This window comes from Pteropus alecto, unplaced genomic scaffold (genome assembly GCF_000325575.1).
Source record: "Pteropus alecto unplaced genomic scaffold, ASM32557v1 scaffold63, whole genome shotgun sequence".
In the NCBI taxonomy this organism is placed as follows: Eukaryota; Metazoa; Chordata; class Mammalia; order Chiroptera; family Pteropodidae; genus Pteropus; species Pteropus alecto.
Window position 1 is genome coordinate 8,428,774 of NW_006434897.1, and position 15,233 is coordinate 8,444,006.

Below are 15,233 nucleotides of genomic sequence, written 5' to 3' on the forward strand. Positions count from 1 at the left end.
TATGTTAATAAAGCCCATGAACCAACCTTCTCTAACCTCAGGTTTTCTTCAGGTGGGAGTTCCTCAAAGTAAAGAAATAAACTTCACTGGCCAGTGCAGGTCCTGAGGAGTTTGGTTGGGGCTAATGGTTACCAAAAGTGGACTTACTCAGTCATCTTCTCATTGGTGCCAAGCTCACGAGAACTACTTAGCACAAACACTCCGAAGAAGCTGCATTTAATTCCTCAAGTTCTGAAAACTATAATTTTACAAACTCTACCTTTGTCACAAACGCTTCCAAAAAGAGAAAGAGGCTCAAGTAAGTCTAAAGATGGCTTATCCCTCTCCAATCTGGCTTCTCTTCTCTGCCTTCTACCCCCACCCAGATACACCTGCTTTGTCTGATGTCATGTATAGATTTTCTATGAATTTCATCATGTCACCATGACAAGGCCAAAGCTAGTATATTTCCAGGCAAACACTGCATTTTCCTTCTCATTCCAAGACTAGGCTTCTTACCCCTGAGAGGGGAGCACACAGAAACAGCCCTAGGGCCTGACTGGAGAGGGCTGGCCATGAAACCCAGTTGTTGGCCAGTGTTCATGGAGACGTTCCCAGTGCTTCCTTGGAGGTCTAAACAGGATTTCCCTAGAGAAGCAGGGCTTCGTGGAATAAATGACAAAGAGAGCTGGGGAAGGCCAGCCAGGTCGCTGGGCTCCGGCTCCTCATTGTTCAGCCCACCGGCTTCCCAGGGCTGCAGTCCAAGCCAGCCGGAAACAGATGCTGAGAGGAGCTCCACAAAATGGCAGAATTATTCCATTCCTGCCCACACAAACGCAGGGCATGAATGGGAAAACATTTTGCGGAATAAGAAAAAAAAGCCAAGAGACACTTTTCAGAACCCCCTTGAGAGGACTGGGACCTGCAGCAGGAAGAAACTGAAAGACAAAGAGAGGTTTATTCCTCAGTAGAAGAAAACAAAGTAAAGGCACTTCTTTTCCAAGTGCTTCATAATGCAAAATTCTACTTTTTAATTCCTATTTTCATTTTTTAAAACAGTATTAGGTATTTTTAAATCATGGAAGCTATGTTTGTGGTAACCCGTCCAACAATAAATATAGAAAAATTTAATAGTCACCCTCCAAATGTATCTTCTAAACACAAAAGAAACATTCTGTAAATTCTAAGTTTTGGAGACAAAACACCCTTTTACCTCTGAGCTGTAACATTTCTTTCTTTGGCCTAGAGTTTGCCATGAGCAAGGAGGACTAATTACTTCTACGGCACAGCTAAGAAAACTCAAGTAATAGTGATTGGTGATCTCCCATTACTCCTGATAAATTTCCTTAAAGTCAAAATAACATTTTGGTCTCAAATATCCAGGGGAATGAGGCAAAATGTTTCTCAAAGAAGTCTTAGCACAACGTCAGGGTCCGAGAATACTATATGAACCTTAAATTTTTGTTTTCACTTAATCTTTGGAGAAAATCCTTGGTAGTTTGAAAGATAGAAGTCTTCTTCTGTGGTGATAATTCAAAATGAAAGGACATTTAAGTTGATATTTCTCAAACGGGTTTTTAAGACTCCTGCTCTAAGAGATGACTAGAAGTTATTTTCTTAGAAAAGGGTTGTAAATATTATCAAGATTTACCTAGGCCCACTGTGCATTCAATTTTCAATGAGAACATCTTAAAAATAGAGGCTCCAGCTCCCCTACTCCAGAATTGCTAGGGACAAAGCCTGATGATCTGTATTCTTCATGGTCCCCACATGATTGTGACCAGCAGACAATGACCTCAAGGACAGAGATTTCCTACATACCCGGCTCTGCCCCTGTCTTTCATTAATCAGCATCCAGTACCAGAAAGTCACCTTTCCCCTTTAATCACAAAACATTCCTTCGCCCTTTCCCCTTAGAGAATCGGACCCATGCAATGCTTCTCAAAGTGTGCTTCCAAGACACGTAGTGAAAGCATCATCCGGGAACTTGTCAGAAATGCATTCTCAAAGCCCACATGAGACCTACTAAATTAGAAATTGGGGCGGGGGGGAGGGCAAACACAGTAATCTGATTTAATGAGCCATCCAGTGATTCTGACGCACACTAAAATTTGAGAACACTGGATTAGAGATTTTCGCAATTTCAAGAGAGAAGAAATGAAGACATAACTCCACGTAAGGTAGAACCAAGTTTATTAATGACAGCCTTTATTACAACCATTCTGAAGTGTAAAAAATAAAGGGTGATTCATTAAAATTTAAAACTCACTTGGACTTGCTGTTTGGCCTTTCACTGGATGTGCCAAAGGGTGGGAATCTTGCCTGGTTCTGAATCAACTGGTCAGATGGAGTTCACTGGAGAATGAGGTAATAAACATAAAAGACAAGGGTGCCAACTGGAGAGCTCAAGTCTTCTCCATGTTGCAATGACATTACAGAGAACAACTGTGGTAGGAGCAGAGACGAAATAAAATAATCTTACAGCTGGAATATGGAATGAACATCTCTAACTTTACAGAGACACAAAAATACACACATGCAGAGTCATACACACACCCAAACTCTGGAGACTAGATTTTCAAATAATTTTTGTCCTTTATCTGAGCAGACTGACACATTCATCAGCCAGAGCGATGCAACATGAGAGTGAAATGGAAAACCTTGCTAAATTTCCACAAAGTATGCTAGCTGGCTGCCCAGTTCTGTTGGCAAATGTGTCATCACCATGAAATATGCCTGTGGTTTTCCCAGCATTCCACAGACTATCTACTCCCCAGGAGAAGGACATCCTGGTAGACACAAATTGGATTAAAATCTGGGGGCAAAATTCGTCCCTCCCACCTGGAGTCAGAGCAGGGGGTGGGTGGCAGCACCTGGAGGTAGTTTCCCAACTATGTCACAGAACACTTGCCCCGCCAATGTTCTCCCTTCCAAAGTATTTGTGCTTTGTCACCATCCTGACAGTTAGTTTGCACTAAGAGAAGGAGCACTGCTCATGCGTTATATATATGTATATATATATATTTTTTTTTAATAAAAGGAAACTAAAACCAGAAGGGGAAAAAAAAAAAGACATTAGAAGCTTTTTGATTGTGTCGACACTGTTTCAGGATTAGGTTCACTTCCATTCAAACAGACAGTTGCGGGGGCACCGCTGCAAGAGAGGCCATAAAAACCAGGTTAAGAGACTGTTGAGGCTACGGAAGCATTTGCAACGGCGCAGCTGGTCTCTTCCCAGCCGAGGAGGACTCACCACACCTCTCGAGGCCGTGAGACTATCAAATAAATGCTGACCGAATCACGTGTATAGATGTTCTAGGAAAGATGGCAGAAAGAGAAGCTATTGGATCCATATTCATAAGTCATGCGGGGAGATTACACACAAAAAAAGTTAACGGTTGAGCTTGTGAGAAAACACTTCAAAATTTAACAAACTGTATCATAGCTTTCACTTTAGGGAGACAAAGAAAAAAAAAAAGCCAAAACCCCAGCGTATTCCAGAGTTTCCAGAGAATCCAGCACCTGATTTGGAGGGCTGGGGGGAAGGGGTATTTAACTAATACCTCGTCATTAACCTCATATTCTCCTTGGATTTCATTGATAAATAAAGCTCAGGCCTACTTAGGAAAAAGATCTGTCCTGCTAAAACCCAGCATCATGAAGCAGTCCCACATCCTTGCTCAGTGCACACGGAAAACACAACTTCTCTTGTAAGTAGATACTCCAGGAGCCCAAGTGTGCCCACCAAGCTACGTGCTGACGGTGATTACCAAATCTGAACCCAAAGACAAGCTGTTTTCTTCTTGGGCTGAGAGATGTAACAGTTCCTTGAAATGTACGGTAAAGGGATGCCAGCCCCCAGCCCATGCAGGTCAGGGGTCAAGTTTTAGAACAGATGCACTTCATTAGGCCATGGAGCAGAAGGCAGTCCCTTCAAGGTGTGACAAAAAGCAGAGCTGCCTCTCTCAGCCTTCCAATTACCAAAGTGGAGAACAAGATTGTGGTTCCCACAAATTCAAGTACATCTGGGTCCCCTACCCTCCCTTTTTTTTTTTTTTCTTTTTTGGTAAGTATCCAACCACCCATAAATTCATGGCTACAGTAGAGATTCACGGCGCAATGACTTTCATACTGGTTATTTAAAAAAAATTCTGTCAGTAAGCAGCATTTCCCAGTTTTACCCCCCAAAACAAGTCCTTGGCAGCTCCATCAGGTGGGTTGCAGGATGCCTCTGTGAGTGGGGTCCATGCAGCGTGGACTCGGGTGGGCACGCTGGAGGGTTCGGAAGGCTGGGTGTGTCCAGTGTCTTCAGCAGCCGTTGCAGGGGTCTACCAGCTAGCCCTGACAGCTTCGATATCGCTAACCAAATTCTGGGCTAGGCATATCCCAAAAATCTGAGAAAGGAAGAAAAAGAGTCAAACGGCGCAATTCTTACTTTCATTAGGCTTTTCCTTGCCCAATGAATCTCATTTTTCTTATCTTTGAGTTTTTAAATTGAGACATAATTCAAATATTGTAAAATTTATCCTTTTAAAGTGTGTTAAGTCAGGGGTTTTTAGTATATTCACAAGGATGTATAACTCTCACCAGTATCTGATTCCAGAACATTTTCATTGCCCCAAAAAGAAACTGTATCCATTCATGGTCATTCCCATTCCCCTCATCCCTAAAGCCCTGGCAACCACTAACCTACTTTCTATCTGGATTTGCTCATTCTGATCATTTCACATGAATGGAATCATATAATACCTGGCCTTTTGGGTCATTCTGCTTTCACACAGGGAAATGTTTTCAAGGTTCAACCATGTTGTAGCATGTACCAGCAGTTCAATTCTTTTGATGGCTTGAACAATGTTCCATAATATGGATAAACTACATTTTGATTATCTATTCATCAGGTGACGGGACATTTGCAGGGTTTCCACTTTTGAGTTATTATAACTATAGTGCTACTATGAACATCTGTGTACAAGTTTTTGGGTGAACATTATGTTTTCAATTCTTTTGGGTACATACCTAGTAGAACTGCCAGGTCATGTGGTAATTGTATAACTTTGAAAAATTGCCAAATTTTTTTCCCAAGAGGCTGCACCATTTTCATTCCCTTCAGCAATGCGTGAGGGTTCCAATTTCTCCACGTGCCTCAACAACTCTTGTTACTGTCTTCTTTTTTTAATTACAGTTGATCCCTAAGCACCATGGGGGTTTGGGGCGTTAACCTCCCGCATAGTCAAAAACCCACATATAACTACAGTCGGCCCTCTGCACACTCGGATTCCCAATCGTGGAGTTGAATCTTGAAACAACTCAAGTCAGCTGAACTATGCAGGTCAACTAAACTGTGGTCAATTGAAAAAATTCTGCATATAAGTGGACTCTCACAACTTAAACCTATGTTGTACAAGGGTCAACTGTGTATCCACCCTAGTGTGTGTGAAGTAGTGTCTCACTACTTAGGTTTGTGGTTTTGATTTAAATTTTCCTAACAACTACTGATGTTGAGCATCTTTTCATGTGCTTACTAGCTATTTTTACTTTCTTTGGAGACATGCCTATTCAAATTCTTTGCCCATCTTTAAACTGGGCTTGTCTTTAATTGTTGAGTTGTTCTTTATATATTTTAGATACTTTACCCTTACCAAATGTAATGATAAAAATATTTTCTCCCATCCCGTGGGCTGTCTTTTTACTTTCTTGATAGTATTTTCAGCACAGAAGTTTTTAATTTGATGAAGTCCAATTTATCTGCTCTTTCTTTGGTTACTTGTGCTTTTGGTGTCATATCTAAGAAAACACTGCCTAATCCAAAGTCACAATGATTTATACCTATATTTCCTTCTAAGAGTTTTATAGTTTCAGCTCCTATATTGTGGACTTTGATCTATTTTGAGTTGATTCTGTATATAATGTGAGGTAGGGGTCCAAGTTCATTCTTTCGCATGTAGATATTCAGTTGGTCCAGCAGCACTGTTGAAAAGACTATTCTTTCTCCAGTAAATGGTCTTGGCTCCCTTGTCAAAAATCTACTGACCATAGATGTATGGGTTTATTTCTGGACTTTCAATTCTATTCCACAGATCTATGCCAGTATGTACTACCTTGATTTCTGTAGCTTTGAAGTAAGTCTGGAATTGGGAAGTATGAATTCTCCAACTTTGTTCTTTTTTCAAGTTTGTTTTGCTATTCTGGGTCCCTTGCATTCCTATATAAATTTTAGAATCAGCTTGTCCATTTTTGCGAAAGAGGCAGTTGGAATTTTGATAGAGATTGCACTGAATCTGTAATTCCATTTGAGGAGTACTGCCACCTTCACGATATTAAGTCTTTCACATCTATGAATATGGTAAAGCTTTCCATTTATTTAGGTCTTCTTTAATTTCTTTCGAAGCCTGTGACCTTCAAAGAAAATATCACATCTCCGCAAGATGAAAAAGCCTTGCTCTTGGGACCACCCAGAAGGAAAAGTGGGCGTTCCTTTCCCTCACTAGTACTTGGACAAGTTGGTCCAGAGGCAGAAAGGGGCACAGCATGTCTGTGAAAATCCGAAAAGCCTTACCTTTGCCACCGGGATCCACTTCTAACCATTTCTATCTGCCCGGCTGTCACAATGCATTATTACTAAGCCTATGGAAATGCTGGAATGCCAGCAGGCAACTACTGACCCAACCAATTTCTCCATCTTGAAAGGAAAAAAAGACTTCCTGAAGTAGTTCAGGATAGTAGCATCTAAAATCAGAGCTTTACTAAAATACAGACCTGTTCTCCAGCCCCTCCAATTGTGTCTTAAAAACTGTGCCATTAAAGTGATTAAGCAAAGCTCCCCTTCTGGCAAGGGCTCTCTCGGGGCATCATTTCCTGGTGACATCCAGAAAGGAGCCTTGTCTTACCTGTAACAATGCAATGCCTATGAAAATACCAGCCACGATGGTTAAATTGTCCTGCAACCACTTCTCGAACTGGGGCACACAGCCTTTCGTGTAGATTACAATCTGCTGATCAACTTCCTTCACAAGGGAAGAGGAGAGCACAGCGTCACCATGCAGGTTCAAAAGCTCCTCCAACACCCTTTGTGCTAAGCGACAAGGTGATATTCCACTTACTGGTTTTTGCCTGGCATCGTAGCCACACTGAGTGTTGATGACATCTTCCTGGTGGAGAAAGAAAACAGAACAGTGAAATGCACTCCTGTAAGAAAGTCCACCTAGGAATTAGCAGAAGATGCCCACTGAGTGTCAGTAATAAAATGTACATTTTGGTACTCAGATGGACGAGGCACCTTGTTAAACACTTACACATTATCCCATATAATTATTATAACAATCCTCAGAAGTAGGTATTAAATATGCCCTCTTTTCCAAATGAGGAAAACTAAGGCTCAGAAAATATCAGAAAAGAGAGCAAGCCCATTATGCGGGAGGCTCAAGATTCAGAGTTGACAACCTCAAGAAGTTTATGTGGTTTAGGGAACTGGAGACAGATGAAAACGATGGTTAAAGGGCACAGTGACTAACTTCATTTTTGCTTTCTTGAGAGAACTTCTACTTTTTGATTTATATACTTCTGTATTATTTAAATGTGTTTTCAATGAGCATGCATCACTTCATTAAAAACATAATACCCTGATTACATAAGACAGACAGATGCTCTGACATCCAACAGGCCTGATCAGAAATGTGGGTTCCCCTCTTTTAGGTTTGTTTAGTTTTTCCCTCTGCAGGGTATGAGAGGATCTTATTAGCTCAGTGTTTATGGAATGAGATAGCTCTACCCGGAGGCTCTGTTTTGAAAAGGGAGGCATAATGCCTTCTGAGGATCTTCAGAATTCTCCTGATGGAATGTAACGCAGGGCAGGAACTGGAGACAGAGCACGGTTTGTAGCTGCTGACCAGCACCAGGATGCCTGAGTGGGCACCCCGGGCTCTGTGCTGGACACTCCTGCCTGTCAGCTCTCCTCAGAGGAAAGGGAGAAACAAGCCAGTGGGAAAGGTCGGCTTTCCCGGCAAGGTCCCAGGGCAGGAGAGCACAGCCTTTACGGATTCTCAGTCTCCTTCAGACCGAGAATAACAATAACAGCTCAGGCTGAGCCCCTGATGGGAGGCCTGCAGGGAACTTCTGCTTTTCTATCCCAAGACCACAGCCTTTTTTAAAGAGCCCCACACCCTCTACCTTGCAGGAGAAAATGGCCACTGAACTCAACAATGCCCGCTCTGCTCTGCTCAATGAGGGGAAAGGTGGCTCTGGGGGTGGACACTTGGGGACTGATGGGCCAAAGAGAGGCTAAAAAGTCCAGAAGGAGTGCAGGCAGGAGCAACTTATATATGTTGTTCTAACACTCAACCCTGGCTTTTAAACTAAAACAAAGGTGTTGCATTTTAAGTCATTCTATATATAGGTACATGATTGGACCAAAAATATAATCAAATCCATGGTATAAGAGAGTGGCTTAAGAACAGGTGTATGTATGTGTGTATATATCTATCTATCTATATCTATATCTATATGTCTATATCTATATATCTTTATATATATATATCTATATAGGGTGTGTGTGTGTGTGTGTGTGTGTACATTTTTAAAATAAAATACAAACTGTAATTACCATAGTCATTACAACGAAGAGCGTGGGCAGCTGTGGCCCTCCCACATAGTATTCTAGCCCTATCTTATCTCCAACTCTTCTATTCCTAATATGTCTCCCAGAACTAAGTCTAGAAGAAGAAGGTCACTAATCCCAAATCAATGCAGATAGCTCTCATATAAGCCCATCCTTCTCATAAAAAAGGAATAACAGACAATTTAGGCAGGCTGCCTGAGTCTGAAGCTCAGCTTTATCTCTTCTTAGCAATATGAGCTTGGGAAAGTTATTTAAACTCCACGGGCCTTGATTTCACCTGAAAAGGGAAGATAATGGTGGTACCTACCAGTAAGAATGTTACGAACTCAAATGAGCCAAGGCACAAAAAGGCTCAGAATAGGAGCCAGCACGCAGTGCTAAATTAACGTCAGCAATCATTACTCCTACTGGGAAGAAGTGAACACTATACCCCTCCGGGAGCTACAATTCGAAATAAGCAAGTAAGAAGAGGTTTCAAGAAAAAAAATCACTGTGCTCATCCCACACACCAGTGTGATGCACAGAGCAGGCCAGCAATTTGCTGGCATCCACTTACTGCGGGGTCTTTAGTACAGCAGGAGAATGGCACGCCGCATCGCTCCCGACTTGCATTGGAATCTGTGCAATTGAAGTAAATATTTAGGTTCCAATCATCAGCTCCAAAAGCCCCACAGCACTGCCACTAGAGCAAACAGGAGAGAATTAGAACATCTCGACTTGGAGGCCGCCAGGCACCGACATTCATACACCCGCCCAAACGACCAACACCCACCTTCTGCCAGCATTAACCTTCTCTTCTGTCTCAGAATTTATTTTTAAACCAAACTGAACCTAAACAGCTCCTGTAAAAGCTTCCAAAATAATTAAGGCTGAAGGTGTGTAAGGATGTGCTGGCATTATGATTTAAAAGATTGATGAGACCCATGGTGTTAGGTGGGGGAAGGGCAGAGCAGTTGTACAGCAGGGCTCCGTTAGAATAAGATCTGTTTGGTTTGAGTACACGTAGGAACATTCTAGAAGGATAAACTAGACACTAAACAGTAGTAGTGTCTGAAGGAGGCAACTGGGGTTGTGGGTGGGATGTCTAGAGACCTACTTTTTGACAAATCTGATCTCTAACCTTAATGGATTTTAAAATCTGTTTTATTTAGGTATCATTGACATACAATAAACTGCATATATTTAAAAAATGCACAATTTTATGATTTTTGACATATGTATATATCATAAAACCATCACCACACTCAAAATCGTGAACATATCCATTATCCCCCAAAGTTTTTGAACGTTACTTTTCACTATATGTTAGTACTCTGAATATTTTTAAACGAGAGCATGCATTTACATTTTTATATTAAAAAATGCAACCATCTAATTAAAATATAATAAAACAAGCTGTTACATTCAGTGGGGCTTCAGCAGGGCCTGATTCAAGGGCTGCTCCCTCAGTTCCCCTGTCATTTCCCTGGGCTGGACTAGCTCTATTTGTCTGTTAAGTAAACATCAAGTCTTGACCATTTTAAGCTTTCGGGACCAACAGCTACTTTAAAACATTAAACTCCATGACAGAAAAAGAGAATCACATGAAATGACAGTATTTCCACATAAAGCAGACAGCATTTCAAGAGAACGTGTACACGCATGTTCCTCCAATTCATCTGGTCCTCCAGGGGCTGGGGCTGTGCATCTCGGGGTTTGCCTACAAAGCTCCATCAGGTTTGTCATGCAAACTAGGCAGCAATAATACTTGGCAAGGTGTGAGCTTGCATCCATTATGACCTAACAAAAACAGTGAAGTCTGCTGAGGAGATGAAACAGGGCTTAATTTCACACCTGAGGTACAGCTTGCTCTAGGATGGTCCTTGCTGCCACTGAACAAAACCAAAACAACTCAGCTCAGTTCTGAGTGCCTAACACAGGAGGCTGGTCGCCCCCAGGTAGTGCTGAAGCAGCCCTCTCCTCCCTACATCACAGGGGACCCCAGCTCGTTCTGGAAAACTAGACCATTGGGCTTCTGTTTGCCCTCCAGTCCTGCCATATACATTAATGTCACAGACACCGCTGTCCAGGTCTGCTCAGCTTATCCTATTTTGCAGTATGCAAATAAACGCCTGTCAGTTTGTAGGTCAATAACACCTTAAGCCTGATATAAAACCATGTACATCTTAGAGTGTCATAATATCCCCATAAGTTAAACAGTAGCTATTATTATTTCCATTTCATTGTTGGGGAACTAGGTCAAGGTCCTATTAGCCCAAGGTCACTTAGCTAATCAGATTTGGGCACTAGATCTGTTATCTTCTGAGCCCTGTTGATACCGCTTTGCATTTTGAGTGGAGCAGGGCATCTGTTACTTCCTTTGCAGTGCAGGGGCTTTCACATTGAAATATTCAGAAACTTGGGTAGGAGGGGGCTATACTGTATAGATTCTTTGTTAGAGGCCACCACAGCTTAGAACTTTTCAACTTTCAGTTTTAATCTCAAGTGCTATAATATTACTTCAATAGATATATTTTGGAAATTCGTGGGCAAAGATTCCACCGATAAGTATAGTACTCTCAGCTGTGAAGTGTGGAGGGTGACCATAAAGGGGGCAAGGAGTAAGAGAGAATCCACATTTAATCTCAAATAAAATGTTAAAGCTATAGCAGAACTATACTCTTCAAATGTCAACAGGAAAGGGAACTGTTATTAGAACCTTCTTGCTTAAGAGTTTTCTTTTGTGGTCCTCTCAGTAGAAATTAAGGTAAGTGAAAATAAGACATTTCCATTTAGGGTTCGAACCATAGATGTCATAGGGCAAGTCAGAAAATAATAAGTAGACAAGGAAACAAACCAAAAATCATGCAGAAAAGTCAGAGGTAGGTTTCAGCTGGCAGATGCAGAAGCCAGGAGGATGTTCTTTGGGGTCATCCTTCTGAGAAGGCTTTCAACTTGAAAATAAACCAAATTTAAACTTACATATTCCTGGGTGAAGTCTATGAGGTTTTGCAAATCAATGTCATCCCTGTACGCTCTGATGTTGTTGTTTATAAAGAAATACAGCTGGTCTTTGATCCAGTCTTTGAAAACGAATGCCAGAACCCCAGCGGTGAGCTCCAGGAAGAAAATAATTCCCAGGAACACGGAAAACTAAGAAAAAAGACACATGCACAGAGAAGAGTTATAAGGGCTATTCCGATCATATTCAGTTAAACAGTTCCTTCTAAAAAGGTTTGTAATTACATTCGGTTTTTATATACAGCTAAAGCAGATAAACTTCAGTTTCTTAAGATTCATTAATAAAATATGACAGTCCAAGAAAGGGTTTTTAAAAATTACTTCGCAGTCACATTTTGGGGCTCTGGTGTTCCCTTTGGCAATTAACCAACAAAGCACATAAGTAAACATGGATATCAGGAATTTCTCATTAGACCCACATTAAGGCCTAATGAATTTCTCCTGATTAATATGCTGCTAGACGCTAAACAAAGACCTGTCCCTATCTCTAATGAGCTTATGAAATGTTGAAAAGTAAATTATGCCAATATTTTAAGATCACCTGTTATTTGCTACTATGGCCTTGATCCTGTGTGCAATATATTCCTTTTATGGATTCAGACACTGCTTTCATTCCCCCTTTGCACCTGCTATATAGGGTAAAACAGCAGACATGTTTATCTTAAATGAAGAGATCAAAGAGGAAGCAGGGGGTGACTGTGGCATGAAAATAATTTCCCATCATGAAAACGAAATGAAACCACTGGGTTGAGGGCCTTTCTTTGTGAAGTACATTTTAAATATACTTCGGTCTCAGAATATTTTAAATAACATCTGGCTAACGTAGAGACTGCTGGCTAATGTAGACACCAAGAGTTTTAAAATGAAGGTGAGAGACCATGGGTAATGTGGTAACTGACTATACATCTGGAGAAAATTCCCTTCCATCTAGAAGACTCAGAAGAGCCTCACCTTAGTCATATCAACATACTATTCACACCCACGGTTCTTTCCACTTCCTACAACCCCACACTCTTACTCTTTTCAAATATTTTTGCTCAAATCAATTATGAGAAATGAGGCTGTGAAGGACCGGAGGGGAAGATAAACTGAAAGCAAACTTCTGATGACAAGAGCAGAAAGAGTGACACTGGGCCCACCCACACCTGCTCAGCAGAGGTCCTGAAGGCTGCAGGGCAGTGAGCGGTGGAGGAAGCAGAGGGAGCTAAAGCTGTCTGCTGTGTCTACATTCAGAAAGCAGACATCAAGCAGCCAACCAGGAGAAAACTGTATTAAGGAAAGGGTACAAAGGAAACTACACAGTTATTTAATACAATTAAAAAAAGACCAAAAAGCTTACGGTCTTATGCGATTTTGGGGTGGGTAGAGGAGAGGACAGTGGGGTGGGGCCATTTCATATTAGATGTCAGTATATCTGACAGTGTTTATCCTGGGTGCCAGGTGCTGTTCTGGGAGAGTAGACATGAGCAGTAGGGTGGAAGGAAGAAATTAAGTGCCTGGCAAAGTCTAGGACCCAGTTCTAGATCCTCCAGCCCAGCCCCTCAGGTTCCACAGAGCTCCTGGTTATCTGTTCTTGATGAGTTCACTAGAAATAGAATCTAAAGAGTTGTTAATTATCATCAGTGGTACCAAATTTCAAAATAAGCTTTCCTTAATCTAGAAAGAGAGTTGAAAAATTTGTATTAATTTTACTCAGTGCCTATTCTATAGCGTAAAACAACTCCCCTTCCTTTATTAAGTACCACTTCTGTACATGGAATTATGACAGTTATCACAAAAATCATAGCTAGCTCATATGCGCGTACACGCAAAACACCGAGAGAAGTCAAGCAAAGTTTTTCATTAGATTTTTGTTCTCACCTCATAAACACTAGGAAAGTGCATTTTCCAGTTACCTTGGTAAATTTTCTCGTGTTACACAATACGCATATCAAAATTTGAGTCCAAATTAAGTTCCTACCAAATATTTGGCAGAAACCTGCATGTCCAGGCCCTGTGAGCTAATTTCCCCATTTCCAACGGGCAGTGACAAACTCGCAGGCTTCGTTCTAGGGCCTCAGTCAACACCGAAGCTCCATTGCTATTTCACGGCATAGCTCTTGGATTTTCTCTCAGCAGTTCTCCTGGCCTTATGGCACCAGATCGTTGAAGCTGTTTGGAGTCATGCTGACATTACTTCCTACTTATTTCATAGCTCCTACTCAAAGAAAGTTTTAGGGCACTTTTTATTGCTTGTATTAAATAGAGAGAGGGACCATTTAAAATATTCTCCAAGACTTAAATAAGCCCAGAAACAATACTTTTCTCATTTCTAACATGAGACTTTATATATAAAGGTGCTGATTTAGAGAAAAAGTCCATAGTTCTGTCTATTCAGTTAACTCAGGTATCTTCAACTACAAAAATAATAAACTATGCTAACAAGACTACCTTTATAAACTAAACTATATTCAAGTAAATCATATTAAAGGGGATCCCACATTTGGGGGCATGAAGGCTAAAACTGATAAAATGGTGGCAACCAGTAAGTACAATCTGAGGCCCAAAATGGCTACAGAAAAGCTGAATGGGGTGAGCTCAAGCATTTAGAAGTACTTCGTGCCAAGAAGACTGAAGGTTGGCAAGTTGCAATCAGGGACAAAATTCTCCTGGGGGCTCTTCGACTGAGTGAGGAATGAAGGACAGAGAGAGAGAGAGAGAGAGAAACAGACACACAGAGACAGAGACAGACAGACAGACACACAGAGACAGAGAAAGACAGACAGACAGACAGACAGACAGACAGACACACACACACACACACACACACACACACACACACACACACACAAATGGAGTCTTGGGAAATTAGCTATTCCCATCAGAGACCTATTTATATAACACACACACACAGACACACACACACACACACACACACACACACACACACACACACAAATGGAGTCTTGGGAAATTAGCTATTCCCATCAGAGACCTATTTATATATAGGACAGAGATCCAACTGTTCATTAAATTGTACACAGGACCAAGTATCCCTCAGTTTTTTCTATTAGCATGAGTCATATGAACCTTCAGGTTAAGCACCCTCCAGGACCTTGGCTGAGCCAGAGCTGCTTAAATTCAAAATGGGCCACCTTGGGTGGACAGTGAGTGGACAGTGTGAGTCTGCTCTTCTTAGGGACGTTCAAGAAAAGAGGCCAAAAGATGATATGGTCAAAGTGATAGGGAAGAGAATCACATTCTGCATGGCTCTTGGGACTAGTTCTGGTCTATGCTCTCGATGATGTTGTGTCAGTAAAGGGTGATATTAAACTAATAATGTTCTCCAGAAATCCGACCATCTTCCCTCAGCAGAGGAAGGTGTTTTTGTTTGTTTGTTTGTTTGTTTTTAATCCTTTCTGGGTTTGGAAAGGGTAGTGGATGCTGTTGTATACAGATGCCACCAGAATGCCAAAATCCATACTGACAGGCACACTGGGCTGACCCTTGGCTACACCCAGCAATCCTATTTCAGATACAGACATGTACACGTACATAGGCCAGTTGGCTCTCTTTTGGAAGGAATCTCCAAAGAAAAGAATCTCACTTTTGACTCAACACTTTTACTTTAATACTTATCTACTCCCTGGTAAGCCTCCTC

General features: G+C 41.4%; 1 protein-coding gene across 6 annotated transcripts in view; it reads right to left on the reverse strand.

The window, feature by feature from the left end:
* Nucleotides 1-2,155: 2,155 nt before the first annotated feature.
* Nucleotides 2,156-15,233, reverse strand: part of TSPAN5 (tetraspanin 5) — a 268,358-nt gene continuing 255,280 nt past the window's right edge. For all 6 annotated transcript variants that reach the window (XM_015588473.2, XM_006910751.2, XM_015588472.1 and 3 more), the window contains 5 exons: nt 11,555-11,725; nt 9,150-9,275; nt 7,080-7,127; nt 6,867-6,983; nt 2,156-4,373 (listed from right to left, as the gene is read on the reverse strand). In XM_015588473.2, coding sequence (XP_015443959.1) covers nt 4,308-4,373; nt 6,867-6,983; nt 7,080-7,127; nt 9,150-9,275; nt 11,555-11,725 — 528 coding nt within the window. In that variant the 3' untranslated portion in view covers nt 2,156-4,307. The remainder of the gene's footprint in view (nt 4,374-6,866; nt 6,984-7,079; nt 7,128-9,149; nt 9,276-11,554; nt 11,726-15,233) is intronic.